At 41.1% G+C, this 20,019-nt stretch overlaps 3 protein-coding genes across 3 annotated transcripts; 2 read left to right on the top strand and 1 right to left on the bottom strand.

Moving 5' to 3' along the window:
* The first annotated feature begins 605 nt into the window (after nucleotides 1-605).
* anapc13 (anaphase promoting complex subunit 13) lies at nucleotides 606-2,255 on the top strand. The gene is made up of 2 exons (XM_076733247.1): nucleotides 606-978; nucleotides 1,663-2,255. Exons 1-2 carry the CDS (start codon nucleotides 880-882, stop codon nucleotides 1,786-1,788), a joined length of 225 nt encoding a protein of 74 aa, XP_076589362.1. The 5' UTR covers nucleotides 606-879; the 3' UTR covers nucleotides 1,789-2,255.
* Nucleotides 2,256-2,685: 430 nt separating this feature from the next.
* Nucleotides 2,686-13,339, bottom strand: LOC143322211 (lathosterol oxidase-like). The gene is made up of 6 exons (XM_076733245.1): nucleotides 13,253-13,339; nucleotides 4,785-5,002; nucleotides 4,443-4,575; nucleotides 4,218-4,318; nucleotides 3,341-3,469; nucleotides 2,686-3,059 (listed from the first exon to the last, which is right to left on the bottom strand). Exons 2-6 carry the CDS (start codon nucleotides 4,992-4,994, stop codon nucleotides 2,835-2,837), a joined length of 798 nt encoding a protein of 265 aa, XP_076589360.1. The 5' UTR covers nucleotides 4,995-5,002; nucleotides 13,253-13,339; the 3' UTR covers nucleotides 2,686-2,834.
* Nucleotides 13,340-15,310: 1,971 nt separating this feature from the next.
* steep1 (STING1 ER exit protein 1) lies at nucleotides 15,311-16,945 on the top strand. Its single transcript, XM_076734168.1, has one exon. It carries the CDS (start codon nucleotides 15,437-15,439, stop codon nucleotides 16,112-16,114), a length of 678 nt encoding a protein of 225 aa, XP_076590283.1. The 5' UTR covers nucleotides 15,311-15,436; the 3' UTR covers nucleotides 16,115-16,945.
* Nucleotides 16,946-20,019: the final 3,074 nt, after the last annotated feature.

Below are 20,019 nucleotides of genomic sequence, written 5' to 3'. Positions count from 1 at the left end.
TAGGGAGGAGATAAACAATCACTACTGGATATTTATAGGGCTATGATTAATTAATTGATTATAGTTGTATGTTATATGTAGCAGGAGCAAACAGTGTTTTGGAAAAACTAGACAGAATACAGTTCAGAGCTCTAAGACACAGTATTGGTGCAGTTAAAACAACTCCTACTAATGCATTAATAGTGAAAGTTGATGAATTGCTGATATATTTAAGGTGTTCAATGTTATGAGTGCCATATTGGGTTAAGTTAAAGGGACATGGAGAAGAACCACCTGCAACAATGATGCTGTGTGTACCTTTCATACAGGAATTGCAGCTCACAGTGCTTTACTAGAAAGAAATCACATGCACCAAGTCAGCACTTCACATAGAAAAGACAGAATGGACATAAGACAGATAAAAAACTAATGGATTAGACAGACGGGTATAGTTTTCCCCTTTCTTTATATTACCTGATGTAAAGTCCTGATGTTGCACACTCCGGTCCTGTTGGCGGTTTGCACCTATCTAGGTTGGTGTACGATCCGGCATTAAATCGGAGAAGAAGTGATTCAGTACTTATGCTTTCCCCTGCACGTGAACGCATCATTGGCTACATCATCACCAAGCGCCAGCTGTTACGTTCAATTTCCGCACGAACTGTGCTCAAACGGCTACAACTCAAGACGCGTATTCTCACTGTGTTTATTCCAAACATTGGCACATCGTTTGTGACTTTGCTTTTTATTGATTGGTGGCGTGACTTGGATATTTATAAGGGTATTGGTGGACTTTGTCCACCTTCTTCCACAGCGTGTTAAGTGGCGCAAGTAGCTTGAAGCTAACTCGCAACTCGGTCAGAGGAGGTCTGAGCAGCTTGACAGAGTCGAGCTCAGAGGATGGACAGTGAAATCCAACGAGATGGGAGAGTCCTGGACCTCACTGATGATGCCTGGAGGGAAGACAGGCTGCCGTATGAAGATGTCACCATCCCCCTGGTAAATGCCGTACAAACTGATGAATGTTAGCATTAGCAATAACTGTTTTTGAGAGAGTTTCTTTACTGCTGGTGCAGAAACTTGTTATCGACTTTTTAAAAAGCTATTTTGATTTCACGTAGAACATGTTTCTCAAAGACTACTTGTAATTCAGACTTCATGGAACTTATTAATGACAGTGACACCTGTGTAGTGAGCACAAAACAAACCTAATCAGTAACCGGTTTGAACAGCCTGCTGAACAGCAGAGATCCTGAGAGGACACATGCTACCTTTTTTTTGGTCCCCTGAACATTTGTGGGCGAACAGAACAGAAAGCCCCACTTTCTTGCTAAAATCTAGTGACAGCAGTCCTCTTTCAGGCTCAAAACATGTAGGACACTTGTGATTCTGTCCTTGCATATATTCATATGTTTCACTTACAAATTTGCCCGTACATACTCTCAAATACTGACATATTACCAGATTTGTTTTGTCTATGCTTTGTATTTACGCCAATAATTAACAACCATAAGCTCCTGGCTAAATATAAGACAGAAAATATTCCTGTTTAAGTTTATGTGAGGTTCATGTTTTGCTTCCCTCAAATGTACAGGTTTTGTCTTGATACCTTCATGCTTTTGACTTAGAGTAAAATGAACTGCTCCTCTTTTTCATGGCATCGTGTCCCCTGTTCTCTGTCAGAGCGAACTGCCCGAGGCTGAGCAGGACAATGGAGGATCTACAGAGTCTGTGAAAGAACAAGAGATGAAGTGGACAGACCTGGCTTTGCAGAGCCTGCATGAAAACACACCGAGCACTGGAAGCTGAAAGACTGAAGTGGAATCAGATTTTAGGACAAAAACACACATGGATTCATATACATGTAATTTGCTGTTTTCTTTGTATATTCTTGTCTTTTGAAGGATTTCCAGCTAAACAGAAATGAGACAAATGTGTATTTTGCATAGGTATTGGGTTTACATTGTAGTCTTTATAAATATAAATAAACAACTTTGTTGTATGACATATATTGTAACAATTTTACAACAAACTGTCTTAACCTTGGCAGCGTCAGACAGTCCCTGTATGTGTTAACAGTAACACTTCTTCATCTTAAACTTTTTTTTTTTATTCTGTATTGAATCCAAAAAGTCCAAATGAGGGTGAACACTCTGAAAGACATTGTGCGTGCCTGTACGACGCTCTGTGTGAAAGTATTCTGTGCTTATCGAAAGATAAAGAAGTCTGTCAGCTTTCAGTCACTCCTGTCATAAAGCAGAGAAACACTGGCCTGATTTTGTGAAGTTGTTCTCATGATTCAGAACGTCATGTTGGCAGTTAGATGAACACAGTCCTGGACCTAAATACAGCAATGATTTCCTCACAATTTTCTCTGACCTACAAATTGCTCAGAAAGTCCAAATTGCTAAGGAACAGCACTGAATATGTGAACTGTAGTTTCTGTCCATTTCTATACAAGATCACATAGTTATTCATTTTGACCAAAGAGATGGTCAAAGCTACTGAAAAAATGCTCTTCCAAGTTACTGCAAGAGGGCAGAGTGTGGCTACGAGTTTTAAAATTCACTCTATACACCTGGTTGGTGGTGTATTTGGTAACTAAAACTAATGCTGTCTAATCAACAGCTCTTCAATGAATCCTGCTTTAAAACCATCAGTTTTTGTCCAAACTGTTATCTTTAGGTGTTCTTGAGGGCATTCAAGTTTATGGTAATTCTGGACACTGTCATTTTTGGTTCTGCTATATTGTGTTACATTGAGAGAGTCTGTTAAAATAGTTTACCATCACTGATATAAACACCTGTACTTTACCTATGCTATATGGATCACACAGTCATCAGCTTAGCTGGTTTTTATCCATCTTTCAGCAGCCGGTCTAAGGGATGTCGGTAGGAGCCCCCTAGACGATCCCAGAGCGTGAAGTATTGTCCATAGTTGTAGTTGAAGAAGAGGTGATGGTCTACATGGTGAGCAGCACCATTGATCAGACATATCAGGGGGGCTGGGATGCAGTTTTCTCCATCGTGTATGGAAATAGTCCAGATATTGACAAAGACAAAAAGTGAGAGGTAAACCACCTGCAATGTAAATATTCCAAATGTCATTTAAAAACATTTTACACTTAAGTCACAGAGTTTACATCCTGTTAATAATGTACTTTTTGGGATTCATTACTTTTTAAACACAACTTGTCATCAAATGTCATCAAAATTTGTCCACATGCAGCTGCACCTGAAGTAATTCAAGTCAAATTTTAAGAACAGAATCAGGAAATATGCAGTGTAGTCATAATGCTATACGGTTATTGCTCAGATCTAACATCAAAATGTTTGGTAAAGATTTACAAGGAGAGCAGTACCTTGTGGAGGGGGAAGATGAAAGGGTAGATATGATAGGGTAAGCTCTGCAGGAAGCCGTCAAGTGGGTGGAAGGCATGACTGGCAAAAGGCGTGGGGATCTTGAATATATGGTGCTGCTTATGTAAGTACTGAGGGGGAGAAACACAAATAGTGTCATTGCTGGGACTATTTTAGTGAAAAATACACAAGACAAACGAGGTGCACAAAGCTCTACATTTTAGCCAGAATCAGAAAGTATGAAGGAAAGGACACAGCCTGTTCTGTCACTTTTAGTAATTTCAAAGTAAGTGACCCATCTAACCAATAGATGTGATAAAATATACTGTTAGAGATTTCATATGTTGAGTTGTAGTTCAGTTATTGAGCCGTGATTGGCCACACACAAAATAAGTCCTGTTTTCATATTCGCCCCACAAACACACAAACAGTGTCTAATTTACCTATCATGTTTTGTTTATGGTAACCTGATGAATGTAAGTCAGATATTCACTTCTTATCATTTTGGTCTCCACCAACTAGTGAAGGAAATATCTGCCTCTTTAACAGCTAAATACTTCACTTTTTTTCACCAGCTAGAAACTAACTTTTTTGTTGTTTGCTGCTAAACAAGTTGTGCAAAATGGGATTATCAGAGCTTTTTCACTGGAAACAGCTGCCTGCTGCAGCTGGAAACAGTCAGTAAGAGCCGAAACAGTCAGTAAGCCGAAAGATGTTAAGAGGCTCTGCAGAGCTGGGGGGGGAGTCAGGTGATAATAGTCACCTTGTTTATCACTGCATGTGACCCCTTTCACATTACACATGCTTATTTGGTTCATTGTTTAGTCAAAAGTATTGTTTGAACAGCTTTAAGCAAGCCATAAACATGCTGAAGCTCACTTTGTAAATGTTCTTATGGTGCATGGACCGGTGTATCCAGTAGATACACATGTCAGTGAAGAACAAGAAACCAGCAATGCTCAGGAACACCCCAGGCCAGCCTGAAACACAAGCAAAGGGGTCCAGAGTATTCTTTGACTGATGCATATTATGAAAAATAACTTTCATTTAAGTTTTGAGTTAATTGAAGCGAGCATGAACCTTGTTTTCAGGTAAATGTCTCACCCAGAGAAGAGTCACTGACGTTGTCATAGAGTTTGCTGTGCCCCCTGACCTCCCAGAAGAAAAGGGCCACTGTGGGGAAGCTCATCCAGAAGATGGAGGCAGTTCCTAGGTGAATCTCTTTTCTTACCTGGTCCTGTTCTCAGATCAAAGACATGCAGACATATAGTAGTAGAAGTTTGCTTTGGAATTATTACCAGTTCTGATCTGTCTTAAACAACAACAACAACAACAACAACAACAACAACAACAATAATAATAATAAATTATTCACCACTAATAGTTCACTAACCATTAACTGGTCTACAAATGTGACAACAGGACCGAGTCCATTCAACAGCTTACCTTAATGAAATGTGGATGTTTCATGAGCTTGTGGTCAAACACATAGTAGAAGCTCAGAGCACCAAAGCCCAGGTAAATCAGCTCTGCTCCCAGGCTGGTCACCACCCACAGGCTGATTATCTGACGCAGAGCCCCGTCCTCAGGCCACGAGGCCGGGTACACATGCGGAGTGAAGATGTAATTGTCGGCAATGTTCAGCACGTGATCCATGGCTCAGTCTGTGAAGAGGGTGAAATGTGCAGTATGACCAATCTTGAGCTTAACCACCGTGACTCAACTTACTGCAGATGTGTGTGAAGGAGAAGAAATGAACAGCAGAGAGCAACCAACATATGTGTGCAAAGGTAATTGATATTGTGTTATTAAGTGTTGTTAAGACACTTTTTTGATCCTTTTTTATTAGGGTTATGCTGCTGTAGATGTTTCTATTGAGACTAGCCTGGTCAGGACAAGCAGTTTATGTGATATTTCACACTGTAACCCATGAAACAGCAAAGCAGGAGAAAAAACACAAGCATAGTTACAAGACAGTCAAATTCAAGAACCTACCTGCGCAAATGACCACTGTCCTAATGCAAGCCACAATACCTGTGCCACAATAGCTCAAAACACTCTCAATTTTGGCTACACTATTCATTGAACAGTGCCTGTTAATACTTGTTAACTGGACTCTTGCTGCAAATGACACCAGCACCCCTTCACCCTGGCTGTTATGGTTGGTCTGACACAAATGCAGACAGTTTGTAAGCAACCACATCACTTTGCTGATGATTAGACCAAAGTCCTGAGCATGTTTCTGTGGTTATCAAAAGCTACATCTCTGCTGTAGAATTACCATACAGTTCTAATCAGTGTGATAACAGGAAAGCTGTAACTAACAGAGTCAGTAGTTAAGCAGCCACATACTGTATATGTGGGGTTCACAATGAGTAGATCTGCAGGAATCTGCTCACAGAAAACAAATTTGTCTAATGAATCCCATGTAGCATATAGCTTCTGTCTCAGCAAAGTAGTTGCCCATGTGACACTGTTCTAGAAATTTCTCAGCTTGGGCTTTTTACATTCTTTCTTATGGTTTATATTCTAACTGTATTAATTGTTTACGTCTGACTTGTCAGCCTTTATTTTTGCTTACTAATATGGAATAACCTAAATTATCTTAACCCCAATCTCGATTCCAGAGTAATTGCCAATAGCATGTACAATAAAACATGGCCTCAAGGAGCAGCAACAGAACAATAATGAAGTCGATATGCGCCTGCTGCAGGACATTCACTTCACTGAAAACTAAATATATCACATGCGCTAAAAGCATTTTCACCTTGTCTTAAGATTTATTAAACTGATCTGTTAAACTGTTTAACTGTTTCAGCGTCACTCTCTGAGGTCATTTTTTTATGCTTTTCAAGCATTATTTTTCAAGCTCATTGCTGAATTAATTATTGCTTCTGAACTAACCTGCTTTAGGACCAGGTCCAGATGTCAAACATATGTGAACCTTCCCAGAAAGTGGACGAGTCCTCCTTCCTCCATACACAGCGTGCCCACCAGCATATGATTTCTTTAGAAAACACGTGCTTAATGATGCAAATTGCTTGGTGGCAGATTAATCACATGCTGCTGGTATGAATTTAGCATGCATTCCAAGAAGCTTTGTACTGTTCTTTTTGCTGCTAGAGATTCAGAGGGAAACTCCTCTTTGCTTCAATTTATTGAGGCAGTAAGTATGTTGAAGGGATCCAGGAAGATGGCACACATGTCAGTCCTGGTGGAACAAGATCCCAGCATGCTCAGCAAATAACAAGGAGCTCAGTGACAGCAAGACTTGATCTTCTAATGAGATCTGCTCATTTCAGTAGAGTCCGAGTGAAAGATCTTCCCATAATGGCTTAAAAATATTTATTAGTAGTAGTAGTTAATTTGATTTCAAGTAAAGAAAATGATTCAACAGACCCACCTACATCTGTTTTAATGCAAAATGAAATCACTTGCAAGGGTAAGCATACCATTTTTTGCAAAGCATGTACCATGCTGGGCTTTAAGATCAAATTCCCCTTGAACTGTCTGTCCTTCACACACACACACACACAGACACACAGACACACAGACACACAGACACACGCACACACACACACACACACACACACACACACACACACACACACACACACACACACACAAACAGCAAAAGTGAGAGGTGTGAGTCTGATCAGAAGGAAAAAATATTTATTACCTTATGATCGTAAAACATCTCATCAGACCTATCTTGCGGCGTCTCTGACTGTATATCAACGCTTCCAACCTGTCACACACAAACATCTCACAAGCAATGACATGCGTACTGTCACTGAGCAAGAAATACAAGTGGACGATGTTATGCGATCTCTTCTCCTCAGAATAAGGTCCTTGCCTGCACAAACAATCTTAACAAGATGGTAAATGTTTTCATGCAAAGAACACAGCTGCCTCACTAAAATTATCTCTTCATTTTTACCTACTTCATTTATGTTTACACAAATGTCTCTAACGCACTGCATGGTTTAGTAGAATGTACTGTATGTGAGTGTTGATGCACATATGTGGATCATGTTTTTTCAAACTAAAAGTGCAAATTGTACTGCATATGTTGCTTTGGTATCCTTCACTTTTTCACTTGAAAACTTCAAACTTTGAAAAATTACAGTGAAGGTTGCCATTTGTGCTTACACTGTCATAAAGATTCTCGGGGGACTTTTCTATTTTCAGCAATGACCAGGCATCTAAGGGAGCCAAGCTCGTAATCTGAGGCTTAGCTGAGGCTGAATGTTGAAATTAGGGTGCACACATGTCAGGTTCATGGCTGGAAGGATCCATCCTAAATCAGGGCAAGTAATGGGTATCTGGCTCGAAGGACCACAGTGAAAAACAAGGGGTTTCTGGCTAAGAAATATTTAGGATAGTACTCGCCTTGGGGTGTTGCTCAGTTTATGGGAATTGTTCTTTATCTGGCTGACAGTTGAGTAAGCAAATTTCCCTGTACTTGGGGTTGGGAAGAGTAACCCATTTGACTGTTGAGTGCTGCTACTGCTGACATAGATACTAGATACCTTTATGTATTTAGAAACCCTGGCAGGACACATAATATGATCTGGGATGAGGTTGGTTCTGTTGGCCTTTATGGATTGCAGAGTGCACACTGAGGAGGACAGGAGCCTCAACATCAAAGTGTACAGAAAACCCATGCACACAATATTTGCTCTTTGAATCTCACCACCCTCTGGAGAACAAGCTGGGAGTTATCAGGACCCTACAACATCAGGCTCAGAAACAGGCCCACAAGGACAGAAGGCAAGAATAACGAGCAGAAACACATCAGGGAAGCTACCCAAACTGGGCCTTCATCAAGAACAACATTGTCACCCCTTTGTGGGGGCTCAGGGTTTTTTGGTATTGTTCTTTTCTGTTTCTGGCGTCTCATTATCTCTTTATTTTGTGCAGATTTCGAGGTGTGACGGGCAGGTGTGTTTAGCAGCAGGGAGTGCGGCTGATTGGCATCTGCAATTATCTCCACATGTTTTTAAGCTCTGCGGTTCTTGCTTACGGTTGTCAGATCATCTTGGTATCCTGAATTCAGCTCATGATCTCTGTTCCCTGTGTTATCATTCCTGGTGAGGCTTGCGCTGCCGCGCAGCTGCTGTTTATTGACTGTTAGTATATTAATATTCCTGCCTGCCCACCTCTGTAGTTTTGTACTATTTTGTTTTCTGGACTCTCTTTGTTATCTTGTTCTTTTGTGTTTAGTGTTTTTTCCATCTGTGGAAAGATTTTGGTTATTTGCTTCGTTGTTACTTTGTAACACCATTAAATGACTTAACTGTGTTTTGTCCTCTGTGCCTTGGTATTTGAGTCATTTTTGTTAAAGTGGTCTTCAGACCTAATACCCTTACATTGCAGAAGTATCTGAAAAGGATTTTCAGCAAACACCGCACCACTGTTCACTTCAAGCCCAATAACACCCTGAGGCAGAAGCTTGTCCACCCTAAATACAAAACATACAAGGGAAAGTAGTAGTGTATGCAGTGCAATGCAGAGAGGAATGCAAAGACAAGCGCATGGCACAACACAGGAGAGCCAATACATCAGGTCAAGACTCAGCAGTGCACCTACATCTCAAGGACAATTCAATTCAGGACAATAATGTACATATTTTTACCAGGGAAGACCGATGGTTAGAAAGAGGAGTGAAAGATGGCATCCATGTCAAACTGGAAAGACCATCACTGAACAGAGGAGGTGGTCTAAGACACCACCTATCAGCCACCTAAAATGCAGTCCTGAGATCTCCCCCTGGGCAGCTTAACAGACATTCACACCAGGACTCACGTGACCCTGTTGAGTCACATGATGGGCATGTGGGTCAACGACCCACCCATCAACACCCATTGAGCCATCAACATCATGACTTATGTGACCCTAACGACTCATGTGATAGCTGGGTGAAGCTATGATCCTGCAAGAGGACAAATGCCTGAGACTTCCCACCAGTCAGTTACAAATGAAGAAGCCTTTTGGATGACAGGCGAAACGTCTTTTAGAACCACAAGCAAATCCAGTTGCCGTTGGAAGCACTTACAAGGCAACACATCGAATAGGAGGTTATGCCTCCCATCTACGTTTTTAAAGAAGCCTTTTGTCCCTAACCATGAGTCTTGCTTTTTGTTTCCTGGATATTGTTTGCCTGAGTGTTTGGTGTTTGATACACCAAACACTTAAAGAGACTCCAAGACTTTGTATTCTGCACGTCCCAAGTCTTTGCCTGTGACTGCTGGATGTTTTATTCCCTTCCCAATACTAGAGACTGTACTTCTTGCTGCTAATCTAGTCCTGCCAATTGAAGATTAAAAGGTTGATAAAAGCTTTACCCGTGTTGTGGTGGTTCTGTACTTGGGCCCGTAACTCCCTTTGTGACAACAAACCACTTGAGTCATTTGAGGGAGTCAGTCTCCTGTTCTATTCCTTGGGGGCCTTTGCTGCTGCTTTCCCTGCTTAAAACCATTCCATGTAGGCACATGCTGCAGGCTTTTCACGTAAGCACTCTCCAATGACACAGAGCTCTGGCTCTCACAGGACAGGGTAGACATGCAGAGGCCACACTTAGCTCCTTGCTAAGCATCACCACATTTAGTTCCACTTTAATCCACTGGCAGCACCACGCTCCAGGGGAGCAATGGAACATGAGATTTGCTCTATTAATTCCACCAACCGGGCCACCACTGGGTCACAGACTCTTCAGTCTCTTGTCCATGTTATCAAGATGATTCCCGGCACTGACAGTCAGATCAGAGCAGCGGAGGGAAAGGTTTGGATAAAGTCTGCTAACGCCCTGCCGTACATCGTATCATTCTCCTGGAACTTCTGATGACAGCACCTCTGCCTAACCTTACCTCTCCGCCAACTCTTCAGAAAGCACATTTGCCAAGGAACTGTTGCCAGCTGTAATAAAGTCCAGGATTGATTAGGCAGACTTTTCCACTTGCAGTGCTTGCATGTGCATCTGACAGGAGCAAGTGCTTGCCTATTACCACTGCTGCAAGATTCTTTGCCTTTTCCTGTGTGTGAGAATGTCCAATCAGAAAGTTACATGCTCTTATCCTAATACTCAGACTGAGAACAGACAGTGGACATTCATCTGAGTTAATGGATAAACCCCTGAGGAAGTTAAGTGACACAGCTATCATGTGTAAGCCTTGGCTAGCCATACCTCTGTTTGGTTAATACTGTTCCTGGTAAATAGGAATTACTATAACCACATCAAGATACCTGATTACATGTATATATTCTGTGATCCTGTTTATGCTCATGGATATCATGAGTAGGCATTAATTGCAGTAGCCTTGGAAACTCATATTTACTGCCATATTCAAAGGTGACCCAGTCATATGGTCAGCAGGTCTTGGTTGGTATTACTGCTTTTGATGTAAGTGTTAGTACACCTATTGATGGCAGAATTTGAAGTAATAGAACTATTACATTGACTATTATCATTATTTTTAGTGTTCACATTGTTAGTAACTCTATCAGTGTCAGAACTGAGATTACTACCCGTTAAGCCCTGATGTATTAACAGCAAACCCTTGTTAACTGGTTGGTAGTTAGAATTAACTTGATGTATGTGTATTCTATTTTTGATGTGTCCCACACCACAAACCTACCTTTGATACATGCCATAATTGGGTCTAAGGTACTGCTGTACTGTGTTCAGGATAAATCACATACCAAACAGTCCTGTTTCCTGTCTAGTGTGTTCTGACCGACACCCAAGGCAAGTGCTATCCTAAACATTTCTCAATCAGTTACCACTATATGCTTCCATTGATAGCTTAGCTTTTTAATAAGGAAACTCCCAAAATAAAGTTAAATGTATTTTATCTTCCTAAATGTGCATTTGGCTCATACGTATAACAGTTCAAAACTCTCCCATAAGGAAAGCCTTCTGTATAAATGTGGGGATGTCTCCCTCTAGCGCTCTGACACACGAAGCACTCTCTATGCAGTGTGCAGTGCTCTCAAGTCTTCTCTAAAATTATTAGTTTGCCCAATTTTCATAGTTGTCATCCCCAGTGTCCCAGAACAACACACTTAATCATCATGTATTGGAGCCTGGGTGTAGAAAAGAAAAAAAAAAAAACATTCTGAGTCATGAACAAATTAAAATAAATAAATGTCTTAATCAACTAGTCACATAAGAATCACAAAGAAAGAATGAATGACAAATGAATACCTTTGTGATTAATTTTCTAAGCCAGAAACCAAACTGAGTCTTAACAGACAAAATGAGGAATCATGCAGGGCTCACTGAGCTTAATTAATATTCTGAAGTGTTTTTGCATACACTATGCTTACAATACTCCACTAATCACCTGTACTCTCCAATATCATGTTTAAATAATTCATCATAATCACTCCAGATTAATCTCTGTGAATAATCACACCATCTGTAATTGTGTCTGTTCACAAAATCAAACAGCTGGGCAATCAGAAATGACAGAAACTGAGTTCAGGCTAATCACAGGGAAGTCCAGTTACATCAGCTCTCACTTGATGTCCCCAGTTGTTGTCACCTGATGGACGCCTGAAGTTCCAGTATCTGTTGTTTTTACCCTAAATTGTTGTCAAACTTACATAGGCCAAAGGTTTCTCACTGCAGCATCACACATTCTATAAACTGCACTTAAATTAAGTGAATTCTTAAAATCCAGAGGTAAACATTTTATGGGTGTGTTTGGGACTCTTTAAAATGTAAATAAAAACAGAATGCAATCATTTACAACTGAACTGTGTTTACTGACAAAAGTTTCATGAAGTGTTCCTGAACACATGTAGTAACATCCTTTATCTAGTCATGTGTTCACAAAGCGGTGAACTTCTCTCCATCCTCGCTTGTGAATGACTGAGTATTTCCAGGATGCCCCTTTCATACCCAATCATGATAGTATCACCTGTTACCAATCAACCTGTTTACCTGTGGAATGTTCCAAACAGGTGTTTTTGGAGCATTCCACCCCTTTCCCAGTCTTTAGTTGCTCCTGTCCCAACTTGTTCAAAACGTGTTGTTTAAACGTTTACAGCAACAATGTGGAATGACATGCATGTTGTGATAACTTGCTATTTATTGCTATCCTCCGGATGCAAAGATGCACTCCGCTCTACATTTCTTTCACTTCACTTTTTCCACACGTGATTTACAGTAAGTCATTACATGTACATTCATGGTGACTCAGATCATTACGCACTTGTGGAAAAACACACCTAGACGGTGACGAGCGCAAAAAAACGGGGAAATGTCGCCGTGCATCTCTCACCACAAGCTCCTCTATTCGAGAGCTGTGCATGTAAACAGACACACAGCCGTAAACAGACGGCTCAGAGCAGAGCTCGTTTGTGCCGTGTGCACAGACCCGGAAGCACTGACAGGCATCAAGCCTCATCATCATTGTCCCAGAGCTCAAACTACTGCGTCTGCAGAGTTTACTTTGAAAAGTTGAACCTCACCATGACATTGACATTATCGAGACAAATTACCAAAGCTTTAAAACTAAGATCAGTACAGGTCACGTGGTAGATTAATTTGATAACAGGAAATTGTAAACGGATATACATATACTTTCAATGCACAGGCTCATCATTGATATTAGAAATGTGTATTGAAAAAATAATCCTCTATTATATTTTGCTGCACGTATACGCAGACAATGAGTCTGACAGTGTATATCTGATCAATTATAAACCTCTCATTGATTCTGATTAATTAAGCAGAAGTTATGTGTGAAATAATTCTACCTAAATTTTAAAAAATAAATAAATAAATAAAAAGGAAACAAACAGAACAAAAAACATCTCCCCTAATTCAGACCCATTATGTGGATTATCTTTCTATGACAGCAGTTCCAGCTGGCACAGGTTTAAGCTTTCCTTCAGTGAATAAATACCTGATTCCTTGATTTTAAATATCATGCTCCACGTTGATTATGCATTAAAACGTCCTTTTTCTCCAGTACAGCCGCCGGGGTGTCACACCATTGACCACGCATGTAAAAAGCAAATTCTATCCTCATGAGAATCACGCAGCATCTAGTGTCCCCATATACCTGAACATGAAATAGTGGATTGGAGAACTTGGGTAATGTGTTCTTTCTGCTGCCATACATAATGATGTTGGTTTCCGTGTAAAGACGTGAAATATTTCGGGTTTGATGTCTGCCAGAAATGGGGTCCGGAAGTTTTTAGTAATTTTCACACAGCACGCTCAATTGTCCTCCTCCAGCAACTTGTGTTCCCGCTCCCGTGTTAACCAACAAGTCGCGTGCACAAAGCCCTTCGTCATCGTCCACTCCATACCAGCTTGCGGCGTGACGTGCGCATTTTGCACCCGGTTCAATTGTTCAGGGCGCTATAAAGAGCCGCTCCTTCACTGCCAGTTATCACACGGAGGAATCTGAGTCAGGAAAGTCATCATCAACTCCAAAATGGACCCTTGTGACTGCTCAAAGAGTAAGTGTTACCTGTTGATGGATTTGTGTGCTCTTACTATTTGTGATGATTGCAGTGTTTTAGACTGTTTGAACAATATGAAACTGATCTGGCTGTATTTGTTTTCTAGGTGGAACCTGCAGCTGCGGAGCATCCTGCACTTGCACCAACTGCTCCTGCACCACCTGCAAGAAGAGTAAGTCAGGTCACTTCACGTCGATAACGTGTATAAGAAGAATGTGCTTAATGTTAATCCAGTTTGAGTGACTACAAATATATCCTGTCAGCACATCCTTTTTTTCTTTTCCTCTTTAAGTGTTGGCTAACTTTGCAGTTTTTGACTTTTTTTTTCTTTTTTGGGGGGGGGGAGGGGGGTCTTTGCCATGTGTTTCTAATTGACTTAATTAGCTGCAATGTAAAATGTAAATTCTAACCCACTCACCAAGTTGACCACCCTTTTTAGATATAAAGATGCTCTGACTTTAACCATCATCCATGGCACTGATAATTGGGGGAAAATATTGAGTGAAGTAAAGTTGAATGATTACAGGGAAAATCTAGTTTTACTGATGGTATAGTCCTGGCCTTTCTCTAAATTCAACAGCCTTTCGGTTACTTCCTCTACAGTCTAAATGATGGGGTGGAAGTGTGTAAACTTAAGGAGGGCACATGAAGTTTAAAACCACTTATCTTTTCTCTAATTGCAGGCTGCTGTTCATGTTGCCCACCCAGCTGCAGTAAGTGCGCCCCTGGCTGCGTGTGCAAAGGGAAGACATGCGACACCAGCTGCTGTCAGTGAGGCGCGCAACATCCGTCTACGCTCGAGTGATGGCGCCTGCGTGCAACATTCTGAATAAATTGTAGTTGCGCATATCTAGTGATTATTTGTGCGCTTCTTTCGATGTTGAAATAAACGTTATTCTCGCAGTCAAAGTGTCTTGGTTTGACTTAATGTTGTCGGAGCAGTAGGATTTCAAGCTCCATTATAAAATGAGCTGAGGTGTACTGCTGTGGTGTAAGGTCTGACAAAGCTGAAGCTAATCAGCTGTTCAGGCTGCAGGGTCATGTCAATACTGACGAGATCTGAGTCACTATAGGTGGAAGGTCAAGCTCAAGACCCTTAATGTTTCAGCATTAACAGGAAATACTGATGAAACATTTCATCAAAACAAAGCAGTGCTATTTGTTAAAGCAAAAATGTTAAACAGTACCAATCAGGTTCAGGTGCCGATGTTTGGTTCAAGTCAAAGGGAGTCCATAAAATGAAGGTATAAACCCATCACCCAAAAACCGATTTGGCTTTCTCAGACTTTTAATTTGAAGGATTTTTGTAAATTTCAAGTTTATAGCAAATTATATTTCCCATTCTTTCAATCATCTTATGACCCTTCAGGTTTATTTTCAACCATTGTACGGGGTCCCGCATGATTTTTTTTTTTCTTTAGTCCTCCGCGGAACGTTCTCACCTTTCGGAACGATAGGGAAGCCTTTAGGTTTCTGGTAGGAACAGTAACAGTGACGCACCCAGGAAGTGTGGCGTTGTTTCTGTGTTCAAAGCAAGTTGTAACCCGTGTATTCGTCGTCATGGCGTTTCAGCAGTAGGCTTTAATTCGACAATACTTTTGGAATTTCAGTGTGTAAACATGCCGAAGGTTGTGTCGAGAAGTGTTGTCTGCTCGGACACGAGAGACAGAGAGGAGTATGACGACGGAGAGAAGCCTCTGCATGTCTACTACTGCCTGTGCGGGCAGATGGTTTTGGTGTTGGACTGCCAGCTGGAGAAGCTGCCCATGAGGCCCCGGGACCGAGCCAGGGTGATCGACGGGGCCAAACATGCCCACAAGTTTTGCAACGTGGAGGTGGACGAAAACGCGTACATCAAGAGAGCCGAGGGCATCGAGAGGCAGTACCGCAAGAAGTGTGGCAAGTGCGGCCTGCTGCTCTTCTACCAGCACCAGGAGAAGAATAACCCGGCCACCTTCATCGTGGACGGAGCCGTGGTCAAGTTCGGTCAGGGCTTCGGCAACACCAGTGTCTACAGCCAGAAGCAGCCTGAGGCTCCCAAGAAAGTCCGTGTGATGATGACCAAGCGGACCAAAGACATGGGCAAGTTCAGCTCTGTCACAGTTTCTACCATCGACGAGGAGGAGGAGGAGATCGAAGCCAGGGAGGTCGCGGACTCGTATGCCCAAAACGCCAAAGTGATTGAGAAGCAGCTGGAGAGGAAGGGCATGAGCAAGCGGAGGCTGCAGGAGCTGGCTGAACTGGAGGCCAAGAAGGCGAAGATGAAGGGCACCCTGATCGATAATCAGTTCAAGTAGAGTGTCAGAGAGGGACACTGTGACACAGGTCATCCTGTGAGATCCTCAAAGTGGATCCTGAGTGATCTGTCCCGTTCACAGACATATTCATGATGTGTGGACACCAGTCCAGGACTGATTGTTTGTGCATATTAAGATGCTGGTCTTCGGTTAAGGTTGAAGACACTTAAGTTTGTTTCAAATGTTATTTTGTACAGAAATTAAAAGACAGAATCGTTTTTTTAGTATTGTAACAGTATTTTTTAAAGCATTTGTTCTTGGTTGAATAGTCACAGTGGTGTCTGCTAAAGTCTTCAGGTGATTGAAGTTGTGAGTTCAGGGTAACTGATCTTTAACACGGTCACATATGTGTTGGGGTCTTTCAAGTCTGTGTTGGTGCACAGTTCTAAGTGAGACGCTGATAGATTCAACAGTGAAACACCATTCTAATGACAAGTACACTGACTAAAGCTGAAGTCATTCATTGTCAACAACAACAATCCTGATAATTAATCATTTATCTTTTGAAATATCTTTGGCTTTGGACTTAATGATTAATCAATAAATAGAAAAAAACAATAGAATTATTTGACATTGAAAGTAATTTGTTGCAACTTTCTAGACAGGATTAACTGCCCCTGAATGTTTCTTAGTGTCAGTGAAATTCAGAATGTTCAGAAGTGAAAGCACCAAGTTCATGTTTTTCATCAGCAAGTCAAACTTCTAAAATTGGATGTGAATAAACCGCTTAACACTTTCTGCTAAGAGCATTTAAAGAGTGTGTGTGTTTTTATCATTTGATGTGAAAATATTATTTGTATTTGTGATATTTAGAGTAATAGCCTGTGTAGAGATTTCCTGTGGCAGAGAGTGAGTGGTGGCTGAGAAGGCCAGTGTCTGACCGGCCTACATTTCTCCATCAGGTCCTTAATGTGGGTCACAGGACCAGACAAATTAGGAGAACAATGTGTTTTGTAGACTGGATCACAACTTGGCTTCAGCTGATAGAAAATTCAAAGTATTTAGGGCTTTCAATCAAATTGGATACTAAAAATTAATTCAGAAAACCTATATATTTAAGTAAATGTAAAAGTTCAAACCTGTGAATACAAACTGCCCTGAAAGTACAGCCTTTATTTCTGTATTAGGATTTAAATTTGTCCAGACAGGAAAAGTCCAGATGGAACTGCTGTAATTAATGATGGCTCAGTTCCAGTTTCAATGTCCAGTAACCAGTGAGTCATCATAATGCGCAATACCAGTGGCCTGAAATGGACCTGAGCACTGGCCGTGCTTTTAACCACAGCTGTGCTCTTCTCCCTGTGACTTGTCAGAATATCTGCTGTGAGAAAAAACCGTCAGAGCAAACGTCTTCTTTCATTTTTTGATCAGCTGTGAGGTTTTCTCATTAGACATCCACAGTGAACAATGTCACTTTCAATCAGCAGGCATGTAAATCCACATATTGCTCTTTAGCAATTGTGTTCTGATTTGTTGCTTGTATTTCATTAGTGCAAATACTGACTTTGATGTTTACTGTAATGATTCGAGACCCATTCAGCTTTCAGGTTAAAGATTTTGTGGAAAACAAATTACGAGCATGGCTGTGATAGTCCATGTCCTGCGCTCTGTGTTGTATAACAGAGAAAACAGTTGCATTATATAATGAAGCAGCTCTGGGAGTTTTTACTCCACATGGCCAGATCTGTCCTAAAAACAACAGACTGCAGCCTGGAAGTCAGAGCCACCTGGGCTTTGTGATTAAAGCTACAGCCAGTGGTTTCCTGTCATGAAGCAACAACAAGCTAAAGGAAAAGAGCAAAGGATGTCAGTTTCTTAAAATTGTGTCTTGCATTGGTATGATGAGCCCTTTCTCTATTGGGAAACCCACCAGACAGTTGTTCACAAAGACACCTCAGCTAATCTGGAGATGTTTGTTTTCAGGCGGGATGCAGTGACTTAAGAGTAGAAAGCAGTGTTAAATGTGTTGATAAGGAACAAAAAGTCTTAGCATTTGGGCGGTGAGATGCCACTTTATGTACTAACTAGTCCTTAAAGTTTATTTTTTATTTAAATGTCTTAATAAAAATTGAAGCTGTAGCAATTACATCTTTCAAATGAGATACACAAGAATATGAGAAATATTTGGAGAATTTTAAGAGTTACGTCAATCTAGTCATCGATCAAAGGAAAACACTGACTGAGCTCCACAGAAACAGACAACAAGAAACATGCACCATGTTAGATGTGTTTTCCAAAGCAACAACAGTTTTAAGAACAGTATCTGTTTATTCCGTAAGACTTTTTACTCTTAATTTAGCAAAACTCAATGAACAAAAATCTGTTTTTTTTATATCTTTGTCACCAGAGTGTAAAATATAGTTTCATGGTGTAGTGGGCTATTTTAGATGAAATGACAGGAATTGTGGTATATTTAGGCTGGAAACAAATGTAAATGCTGTGGACATTATTATTTAAATGACTTATTAGTGAGAATTTGCACATGTATACTTCATTTTTGCTACTTTTCACTGCCTCAGTGATAAATTTACTGGATATTACTAAAATGATGCAAAATTCTCATGAGAAATGTGTTGAGAGAAGTACAAAAACCAACAGAGTGAAACAAACATTTGAACCCTCATGTCACTTTGCACGCTGGCAGCATTCAACAGAGATAAAGTCAGTCTATCAATTTACTAACTCCCACAAATTTCCCTTGACCCCAGTAGCTCCCTCATCAGGAAAGCACAGCAGAGGATGTTCTTCCTATGGCAGCTGAAGAAATTCAGCCTGCCAAAGACAATGATGGTGCACTTCTACACAGCCATCATTGAGTCCATCCTCACCTCCTCCATCACTGTCTGGTACGCTGCTGCCACCGCCAAGGACAAGGGCAGACTGCAGCGTGTCATTCGGTCTGCAGAGAAGGTGATTGGCTGCAATCTCCCATCTCTTCAGGACCTGTACGCCTCCAGGACCCTGAGGCGTGCAGAAAAGATTGTGGCTGATCCCTCTCACCCCGGACACAAACTCTTTGAGTCACTCCCCTCTGGCAGGAGGCTGTGGTCCATCAGGACCAAAACCTCACGCCACAAGAACAGTTTTTTCCCGTCTGCTGTCAGCCTTACCAACAAGGCCTGGAACCCCCCCGACACTCTTCACATTCCACCTCGGACTCATTTTGTCACATTGATATAAATACTACTCTATGCGTTACATTAACGCTCAACTTGGACTTCTTTCTGAAAAACAGACTGTGTTTCCGGAAAATAGCAAACAACAAAAAACAGACTTGTGTGTAAATATTTAAATTGTTATATCTTATGCTCTTATTTTAGTAGATGTGTCATGCACCAATTTCACCAGAACAAATTCCTCGTATGTGTAAAAGCGTACTTGGCAATAAAGCTTTTTCTGATTCTGATTCTGATTCTGATTCTGGGTATGTTTGCTTCTTCAGCTTACACTCCATAAAGCTGTTATTTCACATGACCTCTGACCTCAGAAGAGTAATACAGTGTTGCCTCACTGCTGACCGTGAACTTTGGGTTAAACAGTTCAACAACTTTGGGTAGCTGTGATGTGTCTGACAACTGTAATACAATATAGCTGTTATCGATCAACAACAGGCCCCAAATCTGAAAACCTGTCACCTCTTTTTCTCTATTTACAACTTTCAAAATTTGAAAACAAAAAACAGTAAACAAGAGGAGTCTTAAACACAGAAAACAGAAATTCATTGTCGTGTATCCGGTGTTAAAATATCCTGAATGGTGGCATTCGTTGTCATGGGCCTGTTCTTGTTCACTGACATGGTTTTGGGTTTGACTTCTGTTTGTCAGAGTCCTCCCGTCCAGCAGGCGGCGCGCAGGGGCTGTTACTTCTTGAAAAGGGCAAACAAGTGTGATATCCGGTACGAGTCG

The sequence above is a fragment of the Chaetodon auriga genome, chromosome 6, assembly GCF_051107435.1.
Source record: "Chaetodon auriga isolate fChaAug3 chromosome 6, fChaAug3.hap1, whole genome shotgun sequence".
NCBI lineage: Eukaryota > Metazoa > Chordata > Actinopteri > Chaetodontiformes > Chaetodontidae > Chaetodon > Chaetodon auriga.
The sequence above is the reverse complement of the archived record's forward strand: the minus strand, read 5'-3'. Positions and strand labels throughout refer to the sequence as shown.